General features: G+C 39.4%; 3 protein-coding genes across 6 annotated transcripts in view; 2 read left to right on the forward strand and 1 right to left on the reverse strand.

Annotated features, from left to right (window-relative positions):
- Positions 1-696, forward strand: part of ipp (intracisternal A particle-promoted polypeptide) — an 18727-nt gene extending 18031 nt beyond the window's left edge. For both annotated transcript variants that reach the window (XM_061896893.1, XM_061896892.1), the window contains exon 10: positions 1-696. This exon is cut by the window's left edge. In XM_061896893.1, the coding sequence (XP_061752877.1) occupies positions 1-37 (37 nt within the window). In that variant the 3' untranslated portion in view covers positions 38-696.
- Positions 697-3865: 3169 nt separating this feature from the next.
- Positions 3866-8858, reverse strand: LOC133550830 (transmembrane protein 69-like). Its single transcript, XM_061896894.1, has 3 exons — positions 8582-8858; positions 4576-4621; positions 3866-4503 (listed from the first exon to the last, which is right to left on the reverse strand). The coding sequence occupies exons 2-3, from the start codon at positions 4612-4614 to the stop codon at positions 3904-3906; spliced, it is 639 nt and encodes a 212-aa protein (XP_061752878.1). The 5' UTR covers positions 4615-4621; positions 8582-8858; the 3' UTR covers positions 3866-3903.
- A 6433-nt stretch (positions 8859-15291) lies between these two features.
- Positions 15292-25175, forward strand: part of LOC133550831 (vasculin-like protein 1) — a 42069-nt gene continuing 32185 nt past the window's right edge. For 2 of the 3 annotated variants that reach the window (XM_061896898.1, XM_061896895.1), the window contains exon 1: positions 15292-15480. The gene's annotated coding sequence lies outside the window, so the exon portion shown is untranslated. Of the gene's footprint in view, positions 15481-15572; positions 15747-25175 lie in introns of all 3 variants that reach the window. The other variant, XM_061896896.1, reaches the window with a different exon arrangement.

The following is a 25175-nucleotide window of genomic DNA, read 5'->3' on the forward strand; positions in this document are numbered from 1 at the left end:
CACCAGCCGCTGTGACGGAGGACTGGCCGTGCTCTGACCGCCTGGCAACTGGAATCTGCACCTTACCTGTGCCACAGGGTATTTATACGCTCTTTTCTTCCCTGCACTTAAACCGGCTCCCTGGAGCTTTTTCAAAAATGTATGAAAATGGAAAAAGTTTAGGGGGAAAAAAATATGTATTTAGTTTGAATATTGTTTCTATTGGAGGACAAACATGACACAAACTTTCCTTATTGTTGGAAATCTTCATATGAAACATGCCTCACTGAAGAGAGCATTTGGCAAGCGCCGTTTTAGCCTACTAACTTTAGCGGTCCTTGAACTCACCATAGTTTCTTTTACATGCGCTGCCACAGAAAGACGTTTTTTTATGCCACTCTGTCTCATTTTGTCCACCGAACCTTTTATGCTGTGCGTGAATGCACAACAGTGATTTTTTATTTATATCTCTCTAGATCCACTTCCAATCTTTCTGTCGATAGAAAGTCTTATTTTATTTACTTTTTAATGTTCAATACCCTTTTTGTTATAGAAGACTCTGTTTTTCCAAACAATATATACACAATAGTGGAATATTTGATGTGAAGTGATTGGCGCTTTGAATATGTCAATAATTCATAACTACATTGATTGTGATTTATTATCGTTTTTTGAGCAATGACAATAAAAACAACAACATTGTGTTATTAGAGTCAACATTGCAACTTTTTTCATGAAATTCCACCTGTTTGCTCTTTTACTAAAATGTAAAAAAATAAGGTTTTTTTTTATATATATAATTTTGTTTTTAGGGGGGAGTCCTATCAAATAAATATATATATATTTTTTTTAAGAAAGAAAACAGGCGGCTCAAAAAAAAATAAAAAAGTTCTTTTTTTGGGTGGGTGGGGGTGTCTGTTTCTCAGTATCTGTATTATGATTTCCCTACCAAATAAATAAATACATATGACCTAAAAAAAAAAAAAAAAAGGCAGCTCAAAAAAACCCATACATTTTTTCTTTTCTTTTTATATATTTTTTGGGACGAGTGGGGTCTTTTTCGCCGTATATGTATTACGATTTCCCTATCAAATAAATAAATGAATAGGAAAAAAATAAATAAATAAATAGGCTGCTCAAAAAAAAAAACAATTCCTTTTTTCCTTTTGTATTTTTTTTAATTTTTTTTGGAGAGGGGTCTGTTTATCAGTATCTGTATTATATTTTTCCTATCAAACAAATAAATAAATATGACTTAAAAAAAAGAGAAAAAAGGCAGCTTTCTTTTCTATTTTTTTTTGGGGGGGGGGGTCTGTTTCTCCGTATCCGTATTATGATATTCCTATCAAATAAATAAATAGGATTTAAAAAAAATATATAAATAAAACGGTGACTTGAAAAAATATATATATTTCTTTTGTACTTTTTGGGGGGGGGGGTCTGTTTCTCCGTATTTGTATTATGATATCCCTATCAAATAAATAGGATTAAAAATAAACAAATAAATTAAAAGATGGCTTAAAATATATATATATATATTTTTTTGGGGGGGGGGGTGTGGGGGGGGTTGTTTCTTCTTACCTGTATTATGATTTCCCTATCAATCAATCAATGTTTATTTATATAGCCCTAAATCACAAGTGTCTCAAAGGGCTGCACAAACCACAACGACAAACCCACATAAGGGCAAGGAAAAACTCACCCCAATGGTACGTCGGTGACAATGACAATGATGACTATCATTGTCTTGCACTTTAAAGTGTCTCCAGCACAACATTTTTATATATGACCCAATCCACACAACCTTTCCCATATCAAATGAATAAATAAAAGGCGAATCAAATTTTTTTTTCTTTTTCGGAACTGTCTGTTTCTCAGTACCTGTATTATAATTTCCCTATCAAATTAATAAATAAATGTTGTTTTTTTAAAAGGCGGATCAACCCAAAAAAAATATTACGGACTACAAAGGTGGAGGCGTGCAATTTTTCAGGACTTATGCAGATCCCAAATACAGATCAGCAGGTACCAGAAGGTGAGAAAAGTTTCTTTTGCATAATATTGCGAAACAAAACACCAAATAATATGTCTTACCTTACACACAGCATAATAATACTCCTATGTTGAAGCACAGTACAATCCATCAAGCGGCGCGGCGTCGTAGCTTACCAAAGTCCTACTAAAACATTTTGATGGATTGTTGACAGCCATGTGTAATTTTCTATATTTTCAATGAAGCATATAAAATGTTGGTGTTGTTTACTTGAGTCACGTTGTCAACATAGTGCAGCCTACACTTACCTCTTATGTGTGGCTGCCATCTACTGGTCAAACTTATTACGCCATGTACCAAATAAAATAGCTTCGAGGTCAGTAAGCGCAACCAGAATTATTCCTAACATTAGGTGCACCAGATTATAAGGCGCACTGTTAAGTTTTGAGGATTTTAAGTGTGCCTTATGGTCCGGGAAATACGGTATATATATATATATATATATTATTAGGGACCGTATGTCCCCTTAGGACAGAGGACCCTATTGTATTTCTAAGGTTTTATTATAATTATACCGCCGCCTCTTTGAGCTGTAATTTGACCCCCTTAACATGCTTCCAAACTCACCAAATTTAACACACACATCAGGACTGGCGAAAATTGTGATCTAATCAAAAAAACAAAATTGCGCTCTAGCGCCCCCTAGGAAAAAACAGACAAAACTGCTTGTAACTTCCGTTAGGAATGTCGTAGAGACATGAAACAAAAACCTCTATGTAGGTCTGACTTAGCCATAGATTTCATACACTGACCTCCTTAAGCAAAAATCAACAGGAAGTTGGCAAAAACCCCTTCAAAACAAAAGTTTCCTAAAAAATTTCATTTTTGCCTCTTTGAGCTGTAATTTGACCCCCTTAAAATGCTTCAAAACTCACCAAACTGGACACACACATTAGGACTGGTGTAAATTGCGATCTAATTAAAAAAACAAAAAAGCAAGCCCCAAAACTAAAAATTGCGCTCTAGCGCCCCCTAGGAATAAAACACAGACAAAACTGCTCCTAGGAAGAAAACACAGACAAAACTGCTTGTCACTTCCGGTAGGAATGTCGTAGAGACATGAAACAAAAACCTCTATGTAGGTCTCACTTAGACCTACATTTCATTCATTGACATCCTTCAGCAAAAATCAACAGGAAGTTGGCAATCACCCCTTCAAAACGAAAGTTTTGTAAAAACCCGTCACCTTTTTTCAAACATTATCTCCTTTGAGCGCGCGTTTGTTGTGTCGGCTTCAAACTCGCACAGGAGAGAGATTGAACCCTTCTGATTAAAACTTGCGCAAAGAGTTTTTCTAACTGTTCCGGTTTTGATTTTACGAGCCTTCAAAGAGCTGCTGCGCTGCTGCCGTCTCAAGATGGCCGCTTAAAAGCAGGAAGCACCAGCGTGACCACACAATGCGGAGAAGGTAAGTAATGTGCGGGTAAAGATATGTTGACTGGGTGAAAGAAGCAGGCACCAGTTTGACTCCAGGATACAGAGAAGGTAGGTAATGTGCGGGTAAAGATATGTTGACTGGGTGAAAGAAGCAGGCACCAGTTTGACTCCAGGATACAGAGAAGGTAGGTAATGTGCAGGTAAAGATATGTTGTCTGGGTGATGGCAGGAAGCACCAGCGTGTATGGGTGACAGAAAGAAGCACCAGTGTGACTCCAGGATGCAGGGAAGGTAGGTAATGTGCAGGTAAAGATATGTTGAATGGGTAAAGGCAGGAAACACCAGCAAAAGTCGGTCCTGTCCATCGCTGCTCGCAGCTTTAATTTTTATTTTATTTTTTCAGTACCTGTATTATGATTTCCCTATCAAATGAATGAATAAATAAAAAGGCGGATCCAGAGGACTTATTGTACATTTTATTAAGTCGAAGTGACTCACGAACTTAGGAGCTTTTTCTCAGGGCAGAACTTCTTCAGCATCAAGGTGGCCACCAGCGAGCAGGCGGCCACCAGCGTGAGGACACACCTCATGGTTTTGAACCAGGGGGGGTAGCCGGGGAGCAGTCTCAGGTCATAGTGCAGACACAGACCTAAGCCCAGGAGAAGGACCAGGACCCCCTCCGCCACATTGTGCCCGCAGAGCAGCGCCAGCCAGGCCAAAAGCGACGGAACAAAGCTGTTGCCTAGGTTCTTCCAGTCCGGCCGAGCGGGACTTCCGTCCGGTATGGCGAAACCCCAGCGGGCGCCCCCCAGGAAGGATACGATGCAGGCGCCGTACACCAGTTGGGCGTACGCCACCTCCGGGTAGAAGGACTGCGTCGTCGCCATGAGGACGGGGGCAGCCACGAAGGGCAGCAGCCCGGAGAAACCAAGGTACAGGGCGGGTTTTGGGGCCCGCGTGATGGTTCTCAAACCGGAACCCTTGGTGTCTGAATGGCAGAGACGTGAGGCGGCCCAGCTGACGGGTCGGGGTGCAGACCACACCGGAGCACGGGTCTGCAGAGCTGCAGCTTGAAGGCATCTCCATATTGGACGCTGCAAACACAGCACCCGGGTTCTCATCACACCTCGCAGGTAATCACACACACACTTTTCTCCTGGACTCACCCCAGCAATCAGATATCTGCCAGCTGCAAGTCCCAACATGTCTGATCTGAAGAAAGAACATATTTCATGAGACTCACACGGTGGCCTTCATTTCTTGACACTCAATTTAAAGGAGCCGTACGTGACTAGATGAGGCAATTCCTCATCCCGTTGAATGAAGTTGAAGTGAAATGCTGATAGAATGTGGCATGAATGGTGGAAGAGTTCGAATTTCCAGGAAAAACGGAAATTGGTTTGGGAAATTGGGAAAGTGTTAGTTGGATGTGTCGATGGTGGAGTGGGTTGAAAAATGTGGAAGTTTAAAAAATTGATAATTCATTTTGAATGGGGAAAATGTCGCTGAACACTGTGAATTTTTGGAAATCCTGGGGAAAAAAATGTAATTGTTGAAGGAGATCACACACTTCCTGAATATTGTGAAGTTGGAATGGTTTGAAACGAATAAAAAATGTGGGAGTTGTGGAACTTTGAAGAAGTTCATTTCAATGGCAATTTTGAGAAAAGCGGGAATTTGGGGGAAAATGTTCTGAATGAGTTGAAATGGTTAGTGTTGGCATTTTTTAAAATTAGTCAAGAAATGTTGAAATAGTAACACTTTTAATATAGAAATGGTAATAAGGAATTTCGGGAAAACCGGGAATTTTTGGGGAAAATGGTAGAAGGCTTAATTAAATGTTCTGAATGAGTTGGTTTTGGAATTTTCTAATTGGTCAAGAAATGTTGAAATAGTAACATTTTTAATTGAGAAATTCTATTAAGGAATTTTGGGAAAACCGGGAATTTTTTCCAGTTCACAAAACATCTTTGTTTTTGTCCTGATTAAGAGGAATGTTTGGACGGTGGAACAGTTGAAGTGGGTTGAAAAATGTGGAAGGAGTAGTCAACAGAAAAGGGGTTTAAAAAAAAAATGGAATTCCTGGAATTTTTGGAACTTGGAAAAATAATCACTTGAATGTCCAGGATGAGTGGAATGTGTTGAAGGTGGAATGCTTTGAATAGGTTGAAAATGTGGAAATGGTGGAAGTTAGAAAAATGGATAATTCCTTTTAAATGGAAAAAATGTCCCGGAAAACTGTGAATTCTTGGAAATCCGGGAATTTTTTTCTTGATTGTTAAAGGAGAGCACACAATTCCGGAATATTTTGGAAGTTGGAACGGTTTGAAACGGATAAAAAATGTGGGAGTTGTGGAACAATTAAGAATGTTCCTTTCATTTCGACGGAAATTTCTGGAAAAGCGGGATTTTTGGGGGGAAATAATGAAAGGCTTAAATGTTCTGAATGAGTTTGTGTTGGAATTTTTCTAATTGGTCGAGAAATGTCGAAGTAGTAACATTTTCATTGAAAATGTCTATTAAGGAATTCCAGGAATTTCGGGAAAACCGGGAATTTTTGGGGAAAATGTTAGAAGGCTTAAATGTTCTGAATGAGTTGGTGTTGGAATTTTCTAATTGGTCAAAAAATGTTGAAGTAGTAACATTTTTCATTGAGAAATTCTATTAAGGGATTCCAGGAATTTCAGGAAAACGGGGAATTTTTTTCCAGTTCACAAAACATCTTTGTTTTTGTCCTGATTAAGAGGAATGTTTGGACGGTGGAACAGTTGAAGTGGGTTGAAAAATGTGGAAGGAGTAGTCAACAGAAAAAGGGTTTAAAAAAAAAATGGAATTCCTGGAATTTTTGGAACTTGGAAAAATAATCACTTGAATGTCCAGGATGAGTGGAATGTGTTGAAGGTGGAATGCTTTGAATAGGTTGAAAAATGTGCAAATGGAAGTTAGAAAAATTGATAATTCATTTTAAATGGAAAAAATGTCCCGCAAAACTGTGAATTCTCGGAAATCTGGGAATTTTTTTCTTAATTGTTAAAGGAGAGCACACAATTCCGGAATATTTTGGAAGTTGGAACGGTTTGAAACGGATAAAAAATGTGGGAGTTGTGGAACAATTAAGAATGTTCCTTTCATTTCAACGGAAATTTCTGGAAAAGCGGGATTTTTTGAGGAAAATTGTGAAAGGCTTAAATGTTCTGAATGAGTTGGTGTTGGAATTTTCTAATTGGTCAAAAAATGTTTAAGTGGTAACATTTTTCATTGAGAAATTCTATTAAGGGATTCCAGGAATTTCGGGAAAACGGGGAATTTTTTCCAGTTCACAAAACATCTTTGTTTTAGTCCTGATTAAGAGGAATGTTTGGACGGTGGAACAGTTGAAGTGGGTTGAAAAATGTGGAAGGAGTAGTCAACAGAAAAAGGGTTTTAAAAAAAATTGAATTCCTGGAATTTTCTTGAACTTGGAAAAATAATAGTTTGAATGTCCAGGATGAGTGGAATGTGTTGAATAGGACGAAAAATGTGGAAATGGTGGAAGCTTGAAAAATGGCCAATTCATTTTAAATGGGAAAAATGTCCCAGAAAACCTGGAAATCTGGGAATTTGTGAATGGAAAGCCTGCAGTTCCTGAATAGACTGAACTGTTTGAAGTTGGAACGCTTTGAATCAGGTGAAAAATTGAAGGTAGAGCCCGCGAAAATGTGGAAAATAATAACAACAATAATAATAATAAATAAGGGTGTATCCCGCCTTCCAGCACCCCCCGCAACCCTAAAAAGGACAAGCGGTAGAAAATGGATGGATGAATGGATAAAAACATATTCTTTGAAGCATTCACCCAAATACATACTTGCCAACCTTGAGACCTCCGATTTCGGGAGGTGGGGGCTGGGGGCGTGGCTTAGAGGGGAGGAGTAGATTTACAGCTATCCATCCACCTGCTTATTCCCTTTGGGGTCGCTGGTGCCTATCACAGCTACAATCAGGCGTAAAGCGAAGTACACCCTGGACAAGTCACCACCTCATCGCAGTATGTGTAGAAATCTATATTTATAATTGAATCACTTGTTTATTTTTCAACAATTTTTTTGTTATTTTTATATCTTTTTTTTCTAAATAGTTCAAGAAAGACCACTACAAATGAGCAATATTTTGCACTGTTATACAATTTAATAAATCAGAAACTGATGACATAGTGCTGTATTTTACTTCTTTATCTTTTTAACCAAAAATGCTTTGCTCTGATTAGGGGGTACTTGAATTAAAAAAAATTTCACAGGGGGTACATCTCTGAAAAAAGGTTGAGAACCACTGCTCTCAAAGCCGTAGATGTTATTGTCACATATGCATGTACAGTAGATGGCAGTATTGTCCTGTTTAAAAGTGTCACAACATTGCTATTTACGGCAGACAAACTGTTTTACGGTCGACGAAAACGTGACTGCTGTTGTTGTGTGTTGTTGCCTAACAATAAACCCACATAAGAAACCAAGAACTCGCCCTCGATCATTCTACAGTTATAACGTCATTGGGCAGGCACTCTGTTTATATTGTGGGAAAGCGGACGTGAAAGCAGGCTGTCGACACGTCACTCGGTCCGCCTGAATTTTGGGAGATTTTCAGGAGAAAATTTGTCCCAGGAGGTTTTCGGGAGAGGCGCTGAATTTGTATGCACACGAGGTGTGGCAAACGTATTCTCTGCATTTGACCCATCACCCTTGTTTACTCCCCGAGAGGTGAGGGGAGCAGTGGGCAGCAGCGGTGGCCACACTCAGGTTGGCAAGTATGCCCAAATGTATCCGCAATTCCTCCACGGTCTATTGTCACGTTAGAAAAGTTAGTTTTGCATGTTTAATTTAAGCGTTGCAAGTTGAATAATGTTCGTTTTCAGAATAAAATACTAATTTCTCATTTTATAAAGTCCTGTTCATTTCAAGATATATTTATCTAAACGTAGGGTGTCTTATCCAGTCAAATGAACTATCCGCATGGAGGGTGACTTCATTAGTTTGTAGTATTGTTTTGTACAAAAATGTCGTGCTTTTATTTTGTATTTCGTCGGGCCTTTACTCGTACTCACTCCTGCTTCAGCGAGCTAACTAAGCCCGAAACGTGACGCAGTATCGAGCAAGCGTTCATTAATGTCCACATTCACCCGCATAGATGAAAAAGTACCTTCTTTTTGTCTTCCAAAGCGTGTCAAATTCCGCGCTGACGCTTAAAAACACTTCAATGTTGACGTTCTCTGGCTTTATCGGGGGTCGTTGGTCGCCATCTTGCTCATTTAATCGGCCTTCGATTAAATGCCTGAGCTGTAAATCGGTCCTCTCAAACACTTCAAAGTGACATGGTCGCCATCTTGCTCATTTAATCGGCCTTCGATTAAATGCCTGAGCTGTAAATCGGTCCTCTCAAACGCTTCAAAGTGACATGTTCGCCTTCCTCGGTGCATTAAAGGTAAACCTGATCATTTCACAACCTCACTCAACATCAAATCTCACATGCTTTCCCCTCAAACTAAACACGACAAGTTCCGCTATCGATTGTTTTGTCCATAGACATGTTAGAAGTAGACGCAGCATTGGCTGATGTGACGCGAGAATTTGGGCCGCCATCTTGAAGTGGTGATGAGGATCCGGCGAGCAGCTTATAGCAGTGTTTTTTAACCTTTTTTAAGCCGAGGCACATTGTTTTCATTGAAAAAGTCCAGAGGCACACCACCAGCAGAAATCCTTAAAAAATGAAACTCAGTTGATAGTAAAAAGTCGTTGTCACAATCAGGGGCGCCGCTAGGGATTTTGGGCCCCATGAAAATAATCTTTACAAGGGCCCCCAAGTTAGTGTCATTATTTTTTCATTATTATGTTTTCATCATCATTACGGGCCTCTCTGGGCCCCCCTCCATCATGGGCCCCTAGAATCCGTCTCCTTTACCCCCCCTTTCGGGGCCCCTGGTCACAATAGTTGGGTATGACTGTAAAGCAGGGGTCTCAAACTCAATTTACCTGGGGGCCACTGGATGCAGAGTCTGGGTGAGGCAGGGGCCGCAAGAAAAAATTATTGAAAAAAATATTTTTAAATATCTTTATTTTTGTTTTCAACACAAAATAAAACCAAAATATAAATGAACACAATGAGAATTAAGTAATGTGAGGCAATGCAAATTAAATAATAATAAAAAACAAATAACGGTTTGAATAGGTCCAGGTTATCTGGGATTGTTATTACGGAAGGACAGGTGTCGCGGTACGACTGCAGCCAGGCCCGTAAGAAAACCCTCGTCTCCATGGCAACGTTTCACTCATTTGTCGCTTTTCCACTAATGCAGGGGTAGGCAACCCAGAATGTTGAAAGAGCCATTTTGGACCCAAAAAAAAAAAAAATCGTCGAGGGGGGGGGGCAAAACGTTTCTCTGCTCGGATCACGCAAGTTACGTCAATTTTCGGCCCTCGAGAGCCACATACCACACCGTGATTGGTAGATTCCTTCAGCTCCGCACACAACGCTGTCAAGCGCCATTCATATAAAACTAATATTAAACTTTCATATTAAGGTGGGGGCCGCAAAATAACGTCTCGCTGGCCGCAATTGGCCGATGGGCCACGTGTCTGAGACCACTGCTCTAGAGACATAGGTTCCCTACCCCTGGTCCATTCATTTATAGCAGGGGTGCCCACACTTTTTCTGCAGGCGAGCTACTTTTCAATTGACCAACTCGAGGGGATCTACCTCATTTATATATTATTTATATTTATTTATTTATGAAAGAGACATTTTTGTAAACAAGTTAAATGTGTTTAATGATAATACAAGCATGTGTAACACATATAGATGTCTTTCTTTCACAAAGACAAGAATATAAGTTGGTGTAATACCTGATTCTGATGACTTGCATTGATTGGAATCAGACAGTAATGATGATAACGCCCACATTTTCAAATGGAGGAGAAAAAAAGTTGTCCTTTCTGTACAATACCACATGAAAGTGGTTGGTTTTTGGCATCTAATTCATCCAGCTTCCATACACTTTACAAGAAAAACATTGGCGGCAAATTCCGTAGCTTGCTTGATTGACATTCACGGCACCCGAGGGTCTTGTGAGATGACGCTGGCTGCTGCCAGTTCATTATTATGAAAAAATGACGGAGAGGAAGGCGAGAAACACTTTTTATTTCAACAGACTTTCGCGCCGTCCCTTCCATCAAAACTCTAAAGGCCGACTGCACATTTCCTATCTTCACAATAAAAGCCCTGCTTCATGCTGCCTGCGCTAACAAAATAAGAGTCTCGGAAAGCTGGCGTGCACAGGTGATGTGCACGCCAGCTATCTGAGGGATCGCTTGTGCACGCCAGTTTTCCGAGACTCTGTATTTAGTTAGCGCAGGCAGCATGAAGCAGGGCTTTTATTGTGAAGATAGGAAATGTGCAGTCGGCCTTTAGAGTTTTGACGGAAGGTACGGCGCGAGAGTCTGTTGAAATAAAAAGTGTTTCTCGCCTTCCTCTCGGTCATATTTTCATAATAATGATCTTGCAGCAGCCAGCGTCATCTCACAAGACCCTCCGGTACCGTGAATGTCATTTAAGTGACGTCTTGGTGAAGATTGATGATCACTAATTTTTAGGTCTATTTTTTTAAAAGCCTGGCTGGAGATCGACTGACACACCCCCCGCGGTCGACTGGTAGCTCGCGATCGACGTAATGGGCACCCCTGATTTATAGCATATAAGAATATTATATTACTGTTAAGCAAACTATGAATAATAAAACATGTGTCCTTTATCATAACTACACGTATGACAAAAACGCGCATGAAAATGAGTGGTATTCAGTGAAGTAAGATGAACGAAATGCGCTGAGAGTTCTTTGCTCCTGCCAAATGATCACCACTCCAAGATGGCGGCCCTGCGTCTCGTCAGCGACAGTAGGCAGTAGCGCTCTATGCTCCGTACCCTTAGAACGGGAATCCGCATGCGGCTCTTTAGCGCCGCCCTAGTGGGTCTCTGGAGCTTTTTCAAAAATGTATGAAAAATGGAAAAATATGAGGGAAAAAAATATAAAAAATATATTCTTTGTTTTAATGTGGTTTCTGCAGGAAGACAAACATGACACAAACCTCCCTAATTGTTATAAAACACACTGTTTTTATTAAAAATGCTCCACTGATTCGAGTATTTGGCCAGCGCCGTTTTGTCCTACTCTTGGCGGTCCTTGAACTCACCCTAGTTTGTTTACATGTATAACTTTCTCCGACTTTCTAAGACGTGTTTTGTGTCACTTCGTTTTCTGTCTCATTTTGTCCACCAAACTTTTAACGCTGCGCATGAAACATGCACAAAGGTGAGTTTTGTTGATGTTATTGACTTGTGTGGAGTGCTAATCAGACATATTTGGTCCCTGCATGACTGCAAGCTAATCGATGCTAACACGCTATTTAGGCTAGCTGTATGTACATATTGGATCATTATGTCTCATTTGTAGGTATTTTTTATTGATTAATTGATACTTGACAAAGTTCAGTACATATTCCGTACAATTGACCACTAAATGGTAACACCCGAATAAGTTTTTCAACTTGTTTAAGTCGGGGTCCACGTTAATCAATTCATGGTACAAATATCAGCATAATACAGTCATCACACAAGTTAATCATCATAGTATATACATTGAGTTATTTACATTATTTGGAGGGTATGAGTAAAGGGTTGAAGTTGCCTGGAGGTGTTGTTTTAGAGCGCTTTTAAAGGAATATAGAGATGTACTTACTTTACACCTGTTGGGAGTGCATCCCACATTGATGTGGCATAGAAGGAGAATGAGTCAAGACCTTTGTTAGATCGGAATCTGGGTTTAACGTGGTTTGTATATTTGGTATATTTGAGGTCATTTAGTTTCCTTTAAGTCATACTTGCCAACCCTCCCGGATTTTCCGGGAGACTCCCGAAATTTAGCGCCCCTCCCGAAAACCTCCCGGGACAAATTTTCTAACACACAACAACAGCAGTCACATTTTTGTCTACCGTAAAGCAGTTTGTCTGCCGTAAACTCCAATGTTGTGAACTTGTGGCACTCTTAAACAGGACAATACTGCCATCTACTGTACATAAAATAAAAATAGAATGTAGAATAGAATGTACTTTATTTAATTCAACACCACAGTTCGCACACAATTAACAATGATAATAATAAATAATATAATATATATAATATATCATATATATAATATATACTATATAAATATATTCTACATATATTCTACATTTAAGTGCAGTCAAGGAACTTATGCATTATACAGTCTGATGGCTGTCGGTATGAAGGACCTGCTGTGTCGTTCCGTGTTACATTTTGGGAGTCTGAGCCTTCCACTGAACGGGCTCATTCTCTCCACAAGGTCCGAGTGTAGTGGGTGGGAGGTGTTGTCCATAATGGCTAGGAGTTTTGCTAGACTTCTTCTCTGCCAGAGAGTGGTAAGAAAAATAGTGACAGAGAATAGAACAAAGATGGACATTTCAACCTTTATTATCTATTTTATTTTCATCTGACCACATGACATTCTCCCAATCCTCTGCTGTATCATCCTTGTATCCATTTTGGTATAAACTCAACTCGTGGTGTTGGGAGGAAAAAGAATACTGAGTTGCATCCCAAGAACACCATACCTACTGTGAAGCATGGGGGTGGAAACATCATGCTTTGGGGCTGTTTTTCTGCTAAGGGGACAGGACGATTGATCCGTGTTAAGGAAAGAATGAATGGGGCCATGTATCGTGAGATTTTGAGCCAAAACCTCCTTTCATCAGTGAGAGCTTTGAATGGTTGACCGAATACTTATTTTCCACCATAAATTACAAATAAATTCTTTAAAATTCCTACAATGTGAATTCCTGGATTTTTTTTTCCACATTCTGTCTCTCACAGTTGAAGTACCATGAATTGATTAACGTGGACCCCGACTTAAACAAGTTGAAAAACTTATTCGGGTCAATTGTACGGAATATGTAATGGACTGTGCAATCTACTAATAAAAGTATCAATCATTTAATCAATCAATCAATCAAACCATTGATGAAAATTACAGACCTCTGTCATCATTTTAAGTGGGAGAACTTGCACAATCGCTGGCTGACTAAATACTTTTTTGCCCCACTATATATATATATCTATCCATCCATCCATCCATTTTCTACCGCTTATTCCCTTTCGGGGTCGCGGGGGGCGCTGGCGCCTATCTCAGCTACAATCGGCCGGAAGGCAAGGTACACCCTGGACAAGTCGCCACCTCATTGCAGATATATATATATATATATATATATGTAGGTGTGGGAAAAATCACAAGACTACTTCATCTCTACAGAACTGTTTCATGAGGGGTTCCCTCAATCATCAGGAGATTTTGAGGGAACCCCTCATGAAACAGTTCTGTAGAGATGAAGTAGTCTTGTGATTTTTCCCACACCTACATATTGCGCTCTACCACGGTATCGAGCACTATTCTCTGGATAATCCAATCAAGATATATATATATATATATATATATATATATATATATATTTTTTTTTTTTCCATTTTCTACCGCTTATTCCCTTTTGGGGTGGCGGGGGGCGCTGGCGCCTATCTCAGCTACAATCGGGCGGAAGGCGGGGTACACCCTGGACAAGTCGGCACCTCATTGCAGATATATATATATATATATATATATATATATATATATATATATATATATATATATTTTTTTTTTAAATATAATTCACTGAAAGTCAAGTATTATATATATCCATCCATTTTCTACTGCTTATTCGCTTTTTGGGATCGCGGGTCATATTTAATATCCATCCATCCATCCTTTTTCTACCGCTTATTCCCTTTCGGGGTCGCGGGGGGCGCTGGCGCCTATCTCAGCTACAATCGGGCGGAAGGCGGGGTACACCCTGGACAAGTCGCCACCTCATTGCAGATATATATATATATATATTTTTTTTTAATATAATTCACTGAAAGTCAAGTATTATATATATCCTTCCATTTTCTACTGCTTATTCGCTTTTTGGGATCGCGGGTCATATTTAATATCCATCCATCCATCCATTTTCTACTGCTTATTCGCTTTTTGGGATCGCGGGTCATATTTAATATCCATCCATCCATCCTTTTTCTACCGCTCATTCCCTTTCGGGGTCGCGGGGGGCGCTGGCGCCTATCTCAGCTACAATCGGGCGGAAGGCGGGGTACACCCTGGACGAGTCGCCACCTCATCGCAGATATATATATATATATATATATTTATATGAAATTCACTGAAAGTCAAGTATTATATATATCCATCCATTTTCTACTGCTTATTCGCTTTTTGGGAACGCGGGTCATATTTAATATATATATATTAAATATTTGACTCTTAACCACGCCCCCAACCACGCCCTCCGCTTCACCCACAACCCACACCCCCCACCTCCCGAAATCGGAGGTCTCAAGGTTGGCAAGTATGCTTTAAGTCCCTCATAATTAAATTTATATCTCATGACGCACTATCTGTATGTAATATGGCTTTTATTTTTTGGCGGCTCAAGACAGATTTGTTGTTGTATTTTTGGTCCAATATGGCTCTTTCAACATTGTAGGTTGCCGACCCCTGCCTTAGAAGATGTCCATGGTAGAGCCTGGCCGTGGCGTAGAAAAAAAGCTGCATTCAAGAGTACGCATGTTCACGTTGTTTAATATCCCTACTCTATCCATAAAGTGTTCAAATTAAAACTTTTGCCACAATCATAGGTGTTACAAGATCGAATAATTTAAATCATACTGGCCGGTGGTACAAAAAAATCTCATTTTTAACGATTTGTCCGTTTAGCTCACACAACCGAACCGTCCCGAGTTGCATAATGACGTGACGTCTTGAACGCAGCATCATCGAGTCCGTTCGAACCCCTAAGGTGGCAGCAGCCAGCGGTGAGCGCACACAAAAGCCAAACAAACAGCCGGAGACATTCTACTCGCACCGCGGCGTCGTCTCATCCTCGCGGGAGGACTCCTTGTGCCCTCCAGTTGGCGAGAAAAGCCCGGCCGGGCTCCGGAGAAAGTAGGTGGTTTTGTCACACAACATTGCAAGTTAGCACGCTAGCATGCTGCTAAGGTAGCCATTTTGAAACGGTGTTGTTGCAACGATGCCAGCTTTCTCTACTCACGCCGCCGACCACCCGGGGAATATACACGCTTCTACGGGCGGAAGACCGGGCTTTGGGGCGAGACTGGCGGCCCGTGTGAGCGCACCTCGCCGCTTGAGGGTTCAGTTAGCAGGCTAGGTAAGGCTAGCTGGGAGCTAGCACATGCTAACGCTAACGTAAGGTAAGCACATCGATAATTTAGCAAGACTGCGAATGTTCGAGCGCAGTGCTTCTCAAGTGGGGTACTTCAAGGTTAACTAGGGCTACAAATCAAAAATCCTTTATAAATATATTTATTGAGTAATACTTCAACAAAATATGAACGTAAGTTCATAAACTGTGAAAAAGAAATGCAATATTCAATGTGGACATGTTCCGTAAATATTGATGTTAAAGGCCTACTGAAATGAGATGTTCTTGTTCAAACGTTGATAGCAGGTCCGTTCTATGTGTCATACTTGATCATTTCGCGATATTGCCCTATTTTTGCTGAAAGGATTTAGTAGAGAACATCCACGATAAAGTTTGCAACTGGAGAAAAGCCCTGCCTCTACCGGAAGTTGCAGAAGATGACGTCACATGTTGATGGCTCCTCATATATTCACATTGATTTTAATGGGAGCTTCCAACTAAAACAGCTATTTCGACTGAGAAAACCACGATTTCCCCATTAATTTGAGCGAGGATGAAAGATTCGTGTTTGAAGATATTAATAGCAACGGACTAGAGAAAAAAAAAACGTGATTGACGGATTCATATAACAATATTCAAACAACAATATTCAAGGACAACTTTAAAACAAATGTGTACATCAGTGGTGGGGGTAAAATTGTGGAATTCTCTTTACAACGAGATAAAAAACTGTAAAAATATATTCCAATTGAAAAAAATATATAAAGATAGAACGATAAGATCATATGGACAGCCATAAGTGTTTACATTTTGTTTTTTATTTATTATTTTACTTATTTTTTGTCTGGTTTTGTATTTGCTCTGTATCATTCCGTGAGGTGTATATTATATTATTACTATTATTTTCTTGGTTTGGTTTATACTTTATGAAGTTTTGCACTTGTGTTTTTCTTGTGTTTTTTGTTTTTGATTGTTTCATCACATTTGGATATATGTGTCGGCTTAAATGATATTCATGAAGTAAGATAATGTATTATGTCAAAGGGGGCAGGAAATTATAAGATTTTCTTCATCCTGCTCCTTCTCAGGAATTGTGTGAATTTAAATTGTATAATTGTGATATAATTATTTATCGTTCTAAATGCACATCAATGAATGAGATAAATAAAAATGAAATGAAATATGTTTTTAGAGACATTTACTAGGATAAATCTGGGACATCCCTTATCTTTCTATTGTGTTGCTAGTGTTTTAGTGAGTCGAAAGTGTACGTCCACGGCCGGGTGTCGACGGCAGCTGTATGGGAGGCAGAAGCTCAGCTGATATCCGCTAAGAGGCGATTTTTTTAACCACAATTTTCTCACCGAAACCTGCTGGTTGACATGTCCGCTCTGATCCATAGTAAAGTTTCAACTCCGTGAATTTTAAACAAAGAATCCCCGTGGGTTTGTGTGGCCAAAGGCTAAAGCTTCCCAACTCCCGTCTTTCTACTTTGACTTCTCCAATATTAATTGAACAAATTGCAAAGGATTCAGCAACACAGATTTTCAAAATATTGTGTAATTATGACATTAAAGCAGACGACTTTTAGCTGTGTGTGTGCGCAGCGCTCATATTCATAACAGCCCGTGACGTCACGCGTACACGTCATTACGCGACATTTTCAAGAAAAAAGTCCCGGGAAATTTTAAATTGCAATTTAGTAAACTAAAAAGGCCGTATTGGCATGTGTTGCAATGTTAATATTTCATCATTGATATATAAACTATCAAACTGTGTGGTCGCTAGTGTTGGGTTTCAGTAGGCCTTTAACGGCCCACTGAAATGAGATTGTTTATAATGTAAGCCACCAGCAGTAAGAGCAATTTGAGCGAGGATGAAAGATTCGTGGATGAGGAAAGTTAGAGTGAAGCAAGAAACAAAAAAGGAGAGAAAAATAAAAGGCGGCGGCAGTGTGAGAGTTTCATATGTAATTAGACACATTTACTAGGATAATTCTGGAAAATCCCTTATCTGCTTATTGCAGCGGTAGGGAACCTATGGCTCTAGAGCCAGATGTGTCTCTTTTGATGACTGCATCCGGCTCTCAGATAAATCTCAGCTGACATTGCTTAACAGGATAAGTCATGAATAATTACGCTGGTAATCACAGTGTTAAAAATAACCCCGTATCAAGTATACAAATACATCAGCAAAACCACGCAGCACCATAAGTCGCATTAATGGTAAGAGGCATTTTATTTATTATTGGTCATCTTCAGAATAACAATGTTATTTAAAAGAATAAGAGACTTATCATACTCTAAACATGTTGGTCTTTGTTAAAAATGCACGCATTTAGTTGTATTGTGTTCAGTGTTAAAAAAACATTATATGGCTTTCACGGAAATACATTTTAAAATATTTGGCTTTCATGGCTCTCTCAGCCAAAAAAGTTCCCGACCCCTGGCTTATTGTGTTAATAGTACTGTAGTGAGATTATAAAGTATTACCTGAAAGTCGGATGGCTGCGGTGAACGCCAGTGTCTCTGAGAGAAGCCAAGATCACAGCTGCCTTTTTGAGCTGCAGGAGGAGGTCGCATATTCCACTAAGAGCCGACTTAATATCACAATGTTCCCATCCAAAAACTTGATGGTTGACGTAGAGAAACATGTTCGCTTGACGGCTCTGTGTTAAAGCTTCACAACAAAGAAACACCGGCTGTGTTTCGGTGCTAAAGGCAGCTGCAATCCACTGCTTTCCACCAACAGCATTCTTCTTTGACGTCTCCATTATCAATTGAACAAATTGCAAAAGATTCAGCAACACAGATGTCCAAAATACTGTGTAATTGCGCGATGAAAAGAGACAACTTTTAGCCGTGTGTTGTGCTGGGCTAATATGTCCCCTCCAACCAATAACAACACAAACACACGTCATCATTCCGTGACGTTTTCAACAGTAAACTCCGCGGGAAATTTAAAATTGTAATTTGGTAAACTAAACCGGCCGTATTGGCACGTGTTGCAATGTTAATATTTCATCATTGATATATAAACTGCGTGGTCAAAGTAGTGGCTTTCAGTAGGCCTTTAAGGATTTCTTTTTTTGTGAAGAAATGTTTAGAATGAAGTTGATGAATCCAGATGGATCTCTATTACAATCCCCAAAGAGGGCACTTTAAGCTGATAATTACTTCTAAATGTAGAAATCTTTATTAGGGACCGATGTTCCAAAGGGACAGAGGAACCTATTGAATTCCTAGCGTTTCATTATTATTATTCTTTATTCTTTATTATTATACCGCCGCCTCTTTGAGCTGTAATTTGACCCCCTTAACATGCTTCAAAAGTCACCAAATTGGATACACACATCAGGACTGGCGAAAATTGCGATATAATCAAAAACCCAATCCCCAAAACTCAAAATTGCGCTTAAGCGCCCCCTAGGAAGAAAACACAGACAAAACTGCCTCCAATTCCCAGTAGGAATATAGTAGACACATGAAACACAGACCTCTATGTAGGTCTCACTTAGACCTGTATTTCCTAAACTGACAACCCCGAGCAAAAATCAACAGGAAGTTAGCAATTTCACCTTCAAAACAAAATTTGTGTAAAAACAGTCAGCCTTTTTCAACATCATCTCCTCTGAGCGTGTTTGTCCTGTCGGCTTCAAATAAGCACAGGAGAGAGATTGAACCCTTCTGATTAAAAGCTGATGAAAGAGTTTTAATAATTTTTTGTATGTACATGTTTAAATACTCGGTCCCGTCCATCGCTGCTTGCAGCTTTAATTTATAATTGAATCACTTATTTTTCAACAAGTTTTGAGTTATTTTAATATCTTTTTTTCCAAATAGTTCAAGAAAAAACACTACAAATGAGCAATATTTTGCACTGTTATACAATTTAATAAATCAGAAAGTGATGACATAGTGCTGAATTTTACTTCTTTATCTCTTTTTTTCAACCAAAAATGCTTTGCTCTGATTAGGGGGTTCTTGAATTAAAAAAAACTGTTCACAGGGTGTACATCACTCAAAAAAGGTTGAGAACCACTGTTCTAGCACACTCTCGTCATCCATTCACTTTGGAAAGTTTCAATGTCGGAGTTGGTCTTGGCGGGAATTGCACCTTTTGAACATATGTCAACTTGGGTGTTGATTGAAACGTGTTTGGCTACAGACGCATGCTTTTCGCTTTTTTTTTTTTTTTTTTTTGGTCACGTCGCAAATGGTAGGAGACAATTTGTCGGTCTTGTTTTCCAAAGGTACGGTCCCGCTGCTGTGTGTAGTTGTAGCAGCTCATTGATGCAGGCTGTTACGTCACAGTTCAGCGGGAGTGCAACGGCGGTTGAGACAGTCTGTTTTACTTTGATGTTAAGCTGCGTTGTGTGGAATGAAACCGAAAGTTAATTCAACCGCCATTATGTACACCAGTGTTTTTTAACCACTGTGCCGCGTGTGAAACAGTATGGTGCTGTGTTTTTCAAGCACTGTGCCGCGTGTGATACAGTATGGTGCAGTGTTTTTCAACCACTGTGCCGCGTGTGATACAGTCTGGTGTGCCATGGGAGATGATCTAATTTTGCCTATTTGGGTTAAAAATATTTTTTGCAAACCAGTAATTCTAGTCTGCAAATAATGTGTTGTTGTTGAGTGTCGGTGCTGTTTAGATCGCGGCAGAGTAACCGTGTAATACTCTTCCATATCGGTAGGTTGCATCCGGTAGCTATTTGCTTTGTAGATGTTGGAAACAGCGGGAGGCAGGGTGCAGGTAAAATGGTATCTAATGCTTAAACTAAAAGTAAACACAAGGTGAGTGTCCCTAAGAAAAGGCATTGAAGTTTAAGGAAGGCTATGCAGAACAAAACTAAAACTGAACTTGCTCCAAAGTGAACGAAAACAGAATGCTGGATGACGGCAAAGACTTACTGTGGAGCAAAGACAATGTACACCCGGACATGACATGACAATTAACAATGTCCCCACAAAAAAGGATAAAAACAACTGATGTATTCTTGATTGCTAAAACAAAGATGTGGGGAATATTGCTCAAAGGAAGACATGAAACTGCCACAGGAAAATACCAAAAAAAAGAGAAAAAGTCACCAAAATAGGAGCGCAAGACAAGAAGTATAACATTACACTAGGGCTGGGCGATATGGCCTTTTTTTAATATCAATATTTTTTAAGCCATATCGCGATACACGATATTTATGTGGATATTTTGCCTTGGCCTTGAATGAGCACTTGATGCATATAATGACAGCAGTATGATGATTCTATGTGTCTACATTCAAACATTCTTCTTCATACTGCATTCATATGTGCTACTTTTAAACTTTCATGCAGAGAAGGAAATCACAACTAAGTCAATTGACCAAAAGTGTATTTATTAACACAATTATTTAGCAGTGGCACAAACGTTCATGTCATTTCCAAGAGACATTTTAAGTGTCAAATAAAAATGAGCTGCATAATAGGAAATCAAATAGTGTTCGTCCTTCGCTATGTGGTAGGTTACTACGGACGTTATTAAATTCTGTGGTTGACTATTTTTTGCGTACAGTGTTGATCTGGAAATGTTTGACTCAGCATTTTGATGGTGTAAGCGTGTGGTACCGAACGGAGATGTTGACATGCGGGGTAAGCACTCTGTATTCTGTAGCAGGTGACTTTTAAAATGATGCTACATATTAGCAGTAATGCTACTTTTTGTACCAATGCTTTTGAAGCCAAACCACCGCCAGACAATGGACCTCCTGCTGTTTTTAATTAATTCATCCTTCATTTGCACCTTCTTTCTCTCGTATTACCACTCGCACGGCTCTGCTAGCATCACAGCTAACGTTACCCATGCTGCTACCTCTCTGCTCCGCGAGGGCGTATACTTATGTGACGTGTGAGGTGACAGTATGTGACGTATGATGTGACAGTATGTGACGTGACAGTATGTGAAGTATGACGTGACAGTATGTGACCTATGACATGACAGTATGTGATGTGACAGTATGTGACGTATGACGTGACAGTATGTGACGTATGACGTGACAGTATGTGACCTATGACGTTACAGTATGTGATGTGACAGTATGTGACGTATGACGTGACAGTATGTGACGTATGACGTGACAGTATGTGAAGTATGACGTGACAGTATGTGACCTATGACGTGACAGTATGTGATGTGACAGTATGTGACGTATGACGTGACAGTATGTGAAGTATGACGTGACAGTATGTGACGTGACAGTATGTGACGTATGAGGTGACAGTATGTGACATATGAGGTGACAGTATGTGACATATGAGGTGACAGTATGTGACGTATGAGGTGACAGTATGTGACGTATGAGGTGACAGTATGTGACGTATGAGGTGACAGTATGTGACGTATGATGTGACAGTATGTGAGGTGACAGTATGTGACGTATGAGGTGACAGTATGTGACGTGACAGTATGTGATGTATGAGGTGACAGTATGTGACGTATGACGTGACAGTATGTGACGTATGATGTGACAGTATGTGAGGTGACAGTATGTGACGTATGAGGTGACAGTATGTGACGTGACAGTATGTGATGTATGAGGTGACAGTATGTGACATATGACGTGACAGTATGCGACATATGACGTGACAGTATGTGACGTATGAGGTGACAGTATGTGACGTATGAGGTGATAGTATGTGACGTATGAGGTGACAGTATGTGACGTGACAGTGTGTGATGTGACGTGACAGTATGTGATGTATGAGGTGACAGTATGTGACATATGACGTGACAGTATGTGACATATGACGTGACAGTATGTGACGTGACATTTTGTGACATATGAGGTGACAGTATGTGAGGTATGAGGTGACAGTATGTGACGTATGAGGTGACAGTATGTGACATATGAGGTGACAGTATGTGACGTATGAGGTGACAGTATGTGACGTATGAGGTGACAGTATGTGACGTATGAGGTGACAGTATGTGACGTATGAGGTGACAGTATGTGACGTATGAGGTGACTGTATGTGACGTATGAGGTGACAGTATGTGACGTGACAGTACGTGGCATGTGACGTGACAGTATGTGACGTGACAGTATGTGACGTGACAGTATGTGACGTGACAGTACGTGGCATGTGACGTGACAGTATGTGACGTGACAGTATGTGACGTGACAGTATGTGACGTGACAGTACGTGGCATGTGACGTGACAGTATGTGACGTGACAGTATGTGACGTGACAGTATGTGACGTGACAGTATGTGACGTGACAGTACGTGGCATGTGACGTGACAGTATGTGACGTGACAGTATGTGACGTGACAGTACGTGGCATGTGACGTGACAGTATGTGACGTGACATTTTTTTTAAATATTCTAAAAATAGTAACAATTCAAAAATCCTTTATAAATAGATTTATTGAATAATACTTCAACAAAATATGAATGTAGGTTAATAAACTGTGAAAAGAAATGCAACAAAGCAATATTCAGTGTTTATTGATTTTTTGTGGACATATTCCATAAATATTGATGTTAAAGATTTCTTTTGTGAAGAAATGTTTAGAATGAAGTTGATGGATCTCTATTACAATCCCCACAGAGGGTACTTTAAGTTGATGATTACTTCTATGTGGAGAAATCTTTATTCATAATTAAAGCACTTGTTTATTTTTCAACATTTTTTAAATTATTTTTATATCTACTTTTCCAAATAGTTCAAGAAAGACCACTACAAATGAGCAATATTTTGCACTGTTATACAATTTAATAAATCAGAAAGTGATGACATAGTGCTGTATTTTACTTCTTTATCTCTTTTTTTCAACCAAAAATGCTTTGCTCTGATTAGGGGGTACTTGAATTAAAAAAATGTTCACAGGGGGTACATCACTGAAAAAAGGTGGAGAACCACTGATCTAGACCACATTTGTTTTCACGGAGGGCCACATCGCGGTTAGTTTGGCCCCAGAGGGTCGCTTCTAACAGTAAATATTATTATTACACCATTTTTTTTAATGCATTCCATTAGCAGATTTTTTTAACTGTAAAAAAAAAATGCAATAATTTCACCTCAGAATGTAATGTAGTACTGTAAATCAAAACACACTACTGCCGTTTTATGGTATAAAAAAAAGAAAAAGGCAGCTCAGTTGCCAGAATTTTACTGTATAATTAAAAATAAAAAATTAAATTTTACAGTAAAATGTTTGCACCTGAGCTGCCAGTGTGTTAGTTTTATTTTACTGCAAATCAGTAGCTGTAGATTTTTCAATGAATTACTGTAAATGCCAAAACGACACTATTTTAACGTTTTTTTGTTGAGTACATAACTCCACATGTGTTCATTCATAGTTTTGATGTGACAATCTACAATGTAAATAGTCATGAAATTAAAGAAAAGCCATTGAATGAGGAGAAGGTGTGTCCAGACCTTTAGCCTGTAGTGTATAAGGCAGGGGTCGGGAACCTTTTTGGCTAAGAGAGCCATGGAAGTCAAATATTTTAAAATGTATTTCTGTGAGAGCCATATAATGTTTTTTAAACATTGAATACAACTAAATGTGTGCATTTTTATGTAAAACCAACATTAGGGTATAACACGTATGTTATTCTTTTTAATAACATTTTCATTCTGAAGCTAACTAATAATGAATAAAATACTTCTTACCATTCTTGACTTCTTGAACAGGTGCGGTAGAACAGTCTTTTTCAACCACTGTGCCGTGAGATACAGTCTGGTGTGCCGTGGGGGATTATCTAATTCCACCTATATTGGTTAAAAATATTTTTTGCAAACCAGTAATTACAGTCTGAAAATTTTGTGGTGTTGTTGAGTTGTCGGTGCTGTCTAGAGCTAATTGCTTTGTAGATGTCGGAAACAGCGGGAGGCAGTGTGCAGGTAAAAGAAAAAAGGTGTCTAATGCTTAAAACATAAATAAACAAAAGGTGAGTGCCCCTAAGAAAAGGCATTAACGCTTGGGGAAGGCTATGCAGAGCAAAACTAAAAGTGAACTGGCTACAAAGTAAACAAAAAAACAGAATGCTGGACGACAGCAAAGACTTACTGTGGAACAAAGACAATGTACATCCGAACATCACATGTCAATCGACAATGTCCCCACAAAGGAGGATAAAAACGACTGACATATTCTTGATTGCTAAAACAAAGTAGATGCGGGAAGTAGCGCTCAAAGGAAGACATGAAACTGCTACAGGAAAATGCCAAAAAAATAGAAAAAGCAACCAAAATAGGAGCACAAGACAAGAACTAAAACACTACACACAAGAAAACCGCAAACAACTCAAAATAAGTGATGGCGTGATGTGACAGGTGGTGACAGTACATCTACTTTGAGACAAGAGCTATATTGATGCATGCTTGGTTATGCTTTGAAGTCGTATCCAACAATTGTAACAACGACTTTTTATTATCAACTGAGTTTCGTTTTTAATACATTTCTGCTGGTGGTATGCCTCCATGTTTTTTAA

This window comes from Nerophis ophidion, linkage group LG04 (assembly GCF_033978795.1).
Source record: "Nerophis ophidion isolate RoL-2023_Sa linkage group LG04, RoL_Noph_v1.0, whole genome shotgun sequence".
In the NCBI taxonomy this organism is placed as follows: Eukaryota; Metazoa; Chordata; class Actinopteri; order Syngnathiformes; family Syngnathidae; genus Nerophis; species Nerophis ophidion.

Bases quoted from the DNA above. Each gene is read 5' to 3' on its own strand.
- LOC133550830 (XM_061896894.1), bottom strand. From the start codon at position 4,614: ATGTTGGGACTTGCAGCTGGCAGATATCTGATTGCTGGG. The intron at 4,504-4,575 runs GTGAGTCCAGGA...CTGTGTTTGCAG, and splicing joins GCAGATATCTGATTGCTGGG to CGTCCAATATGGAGATGCCT.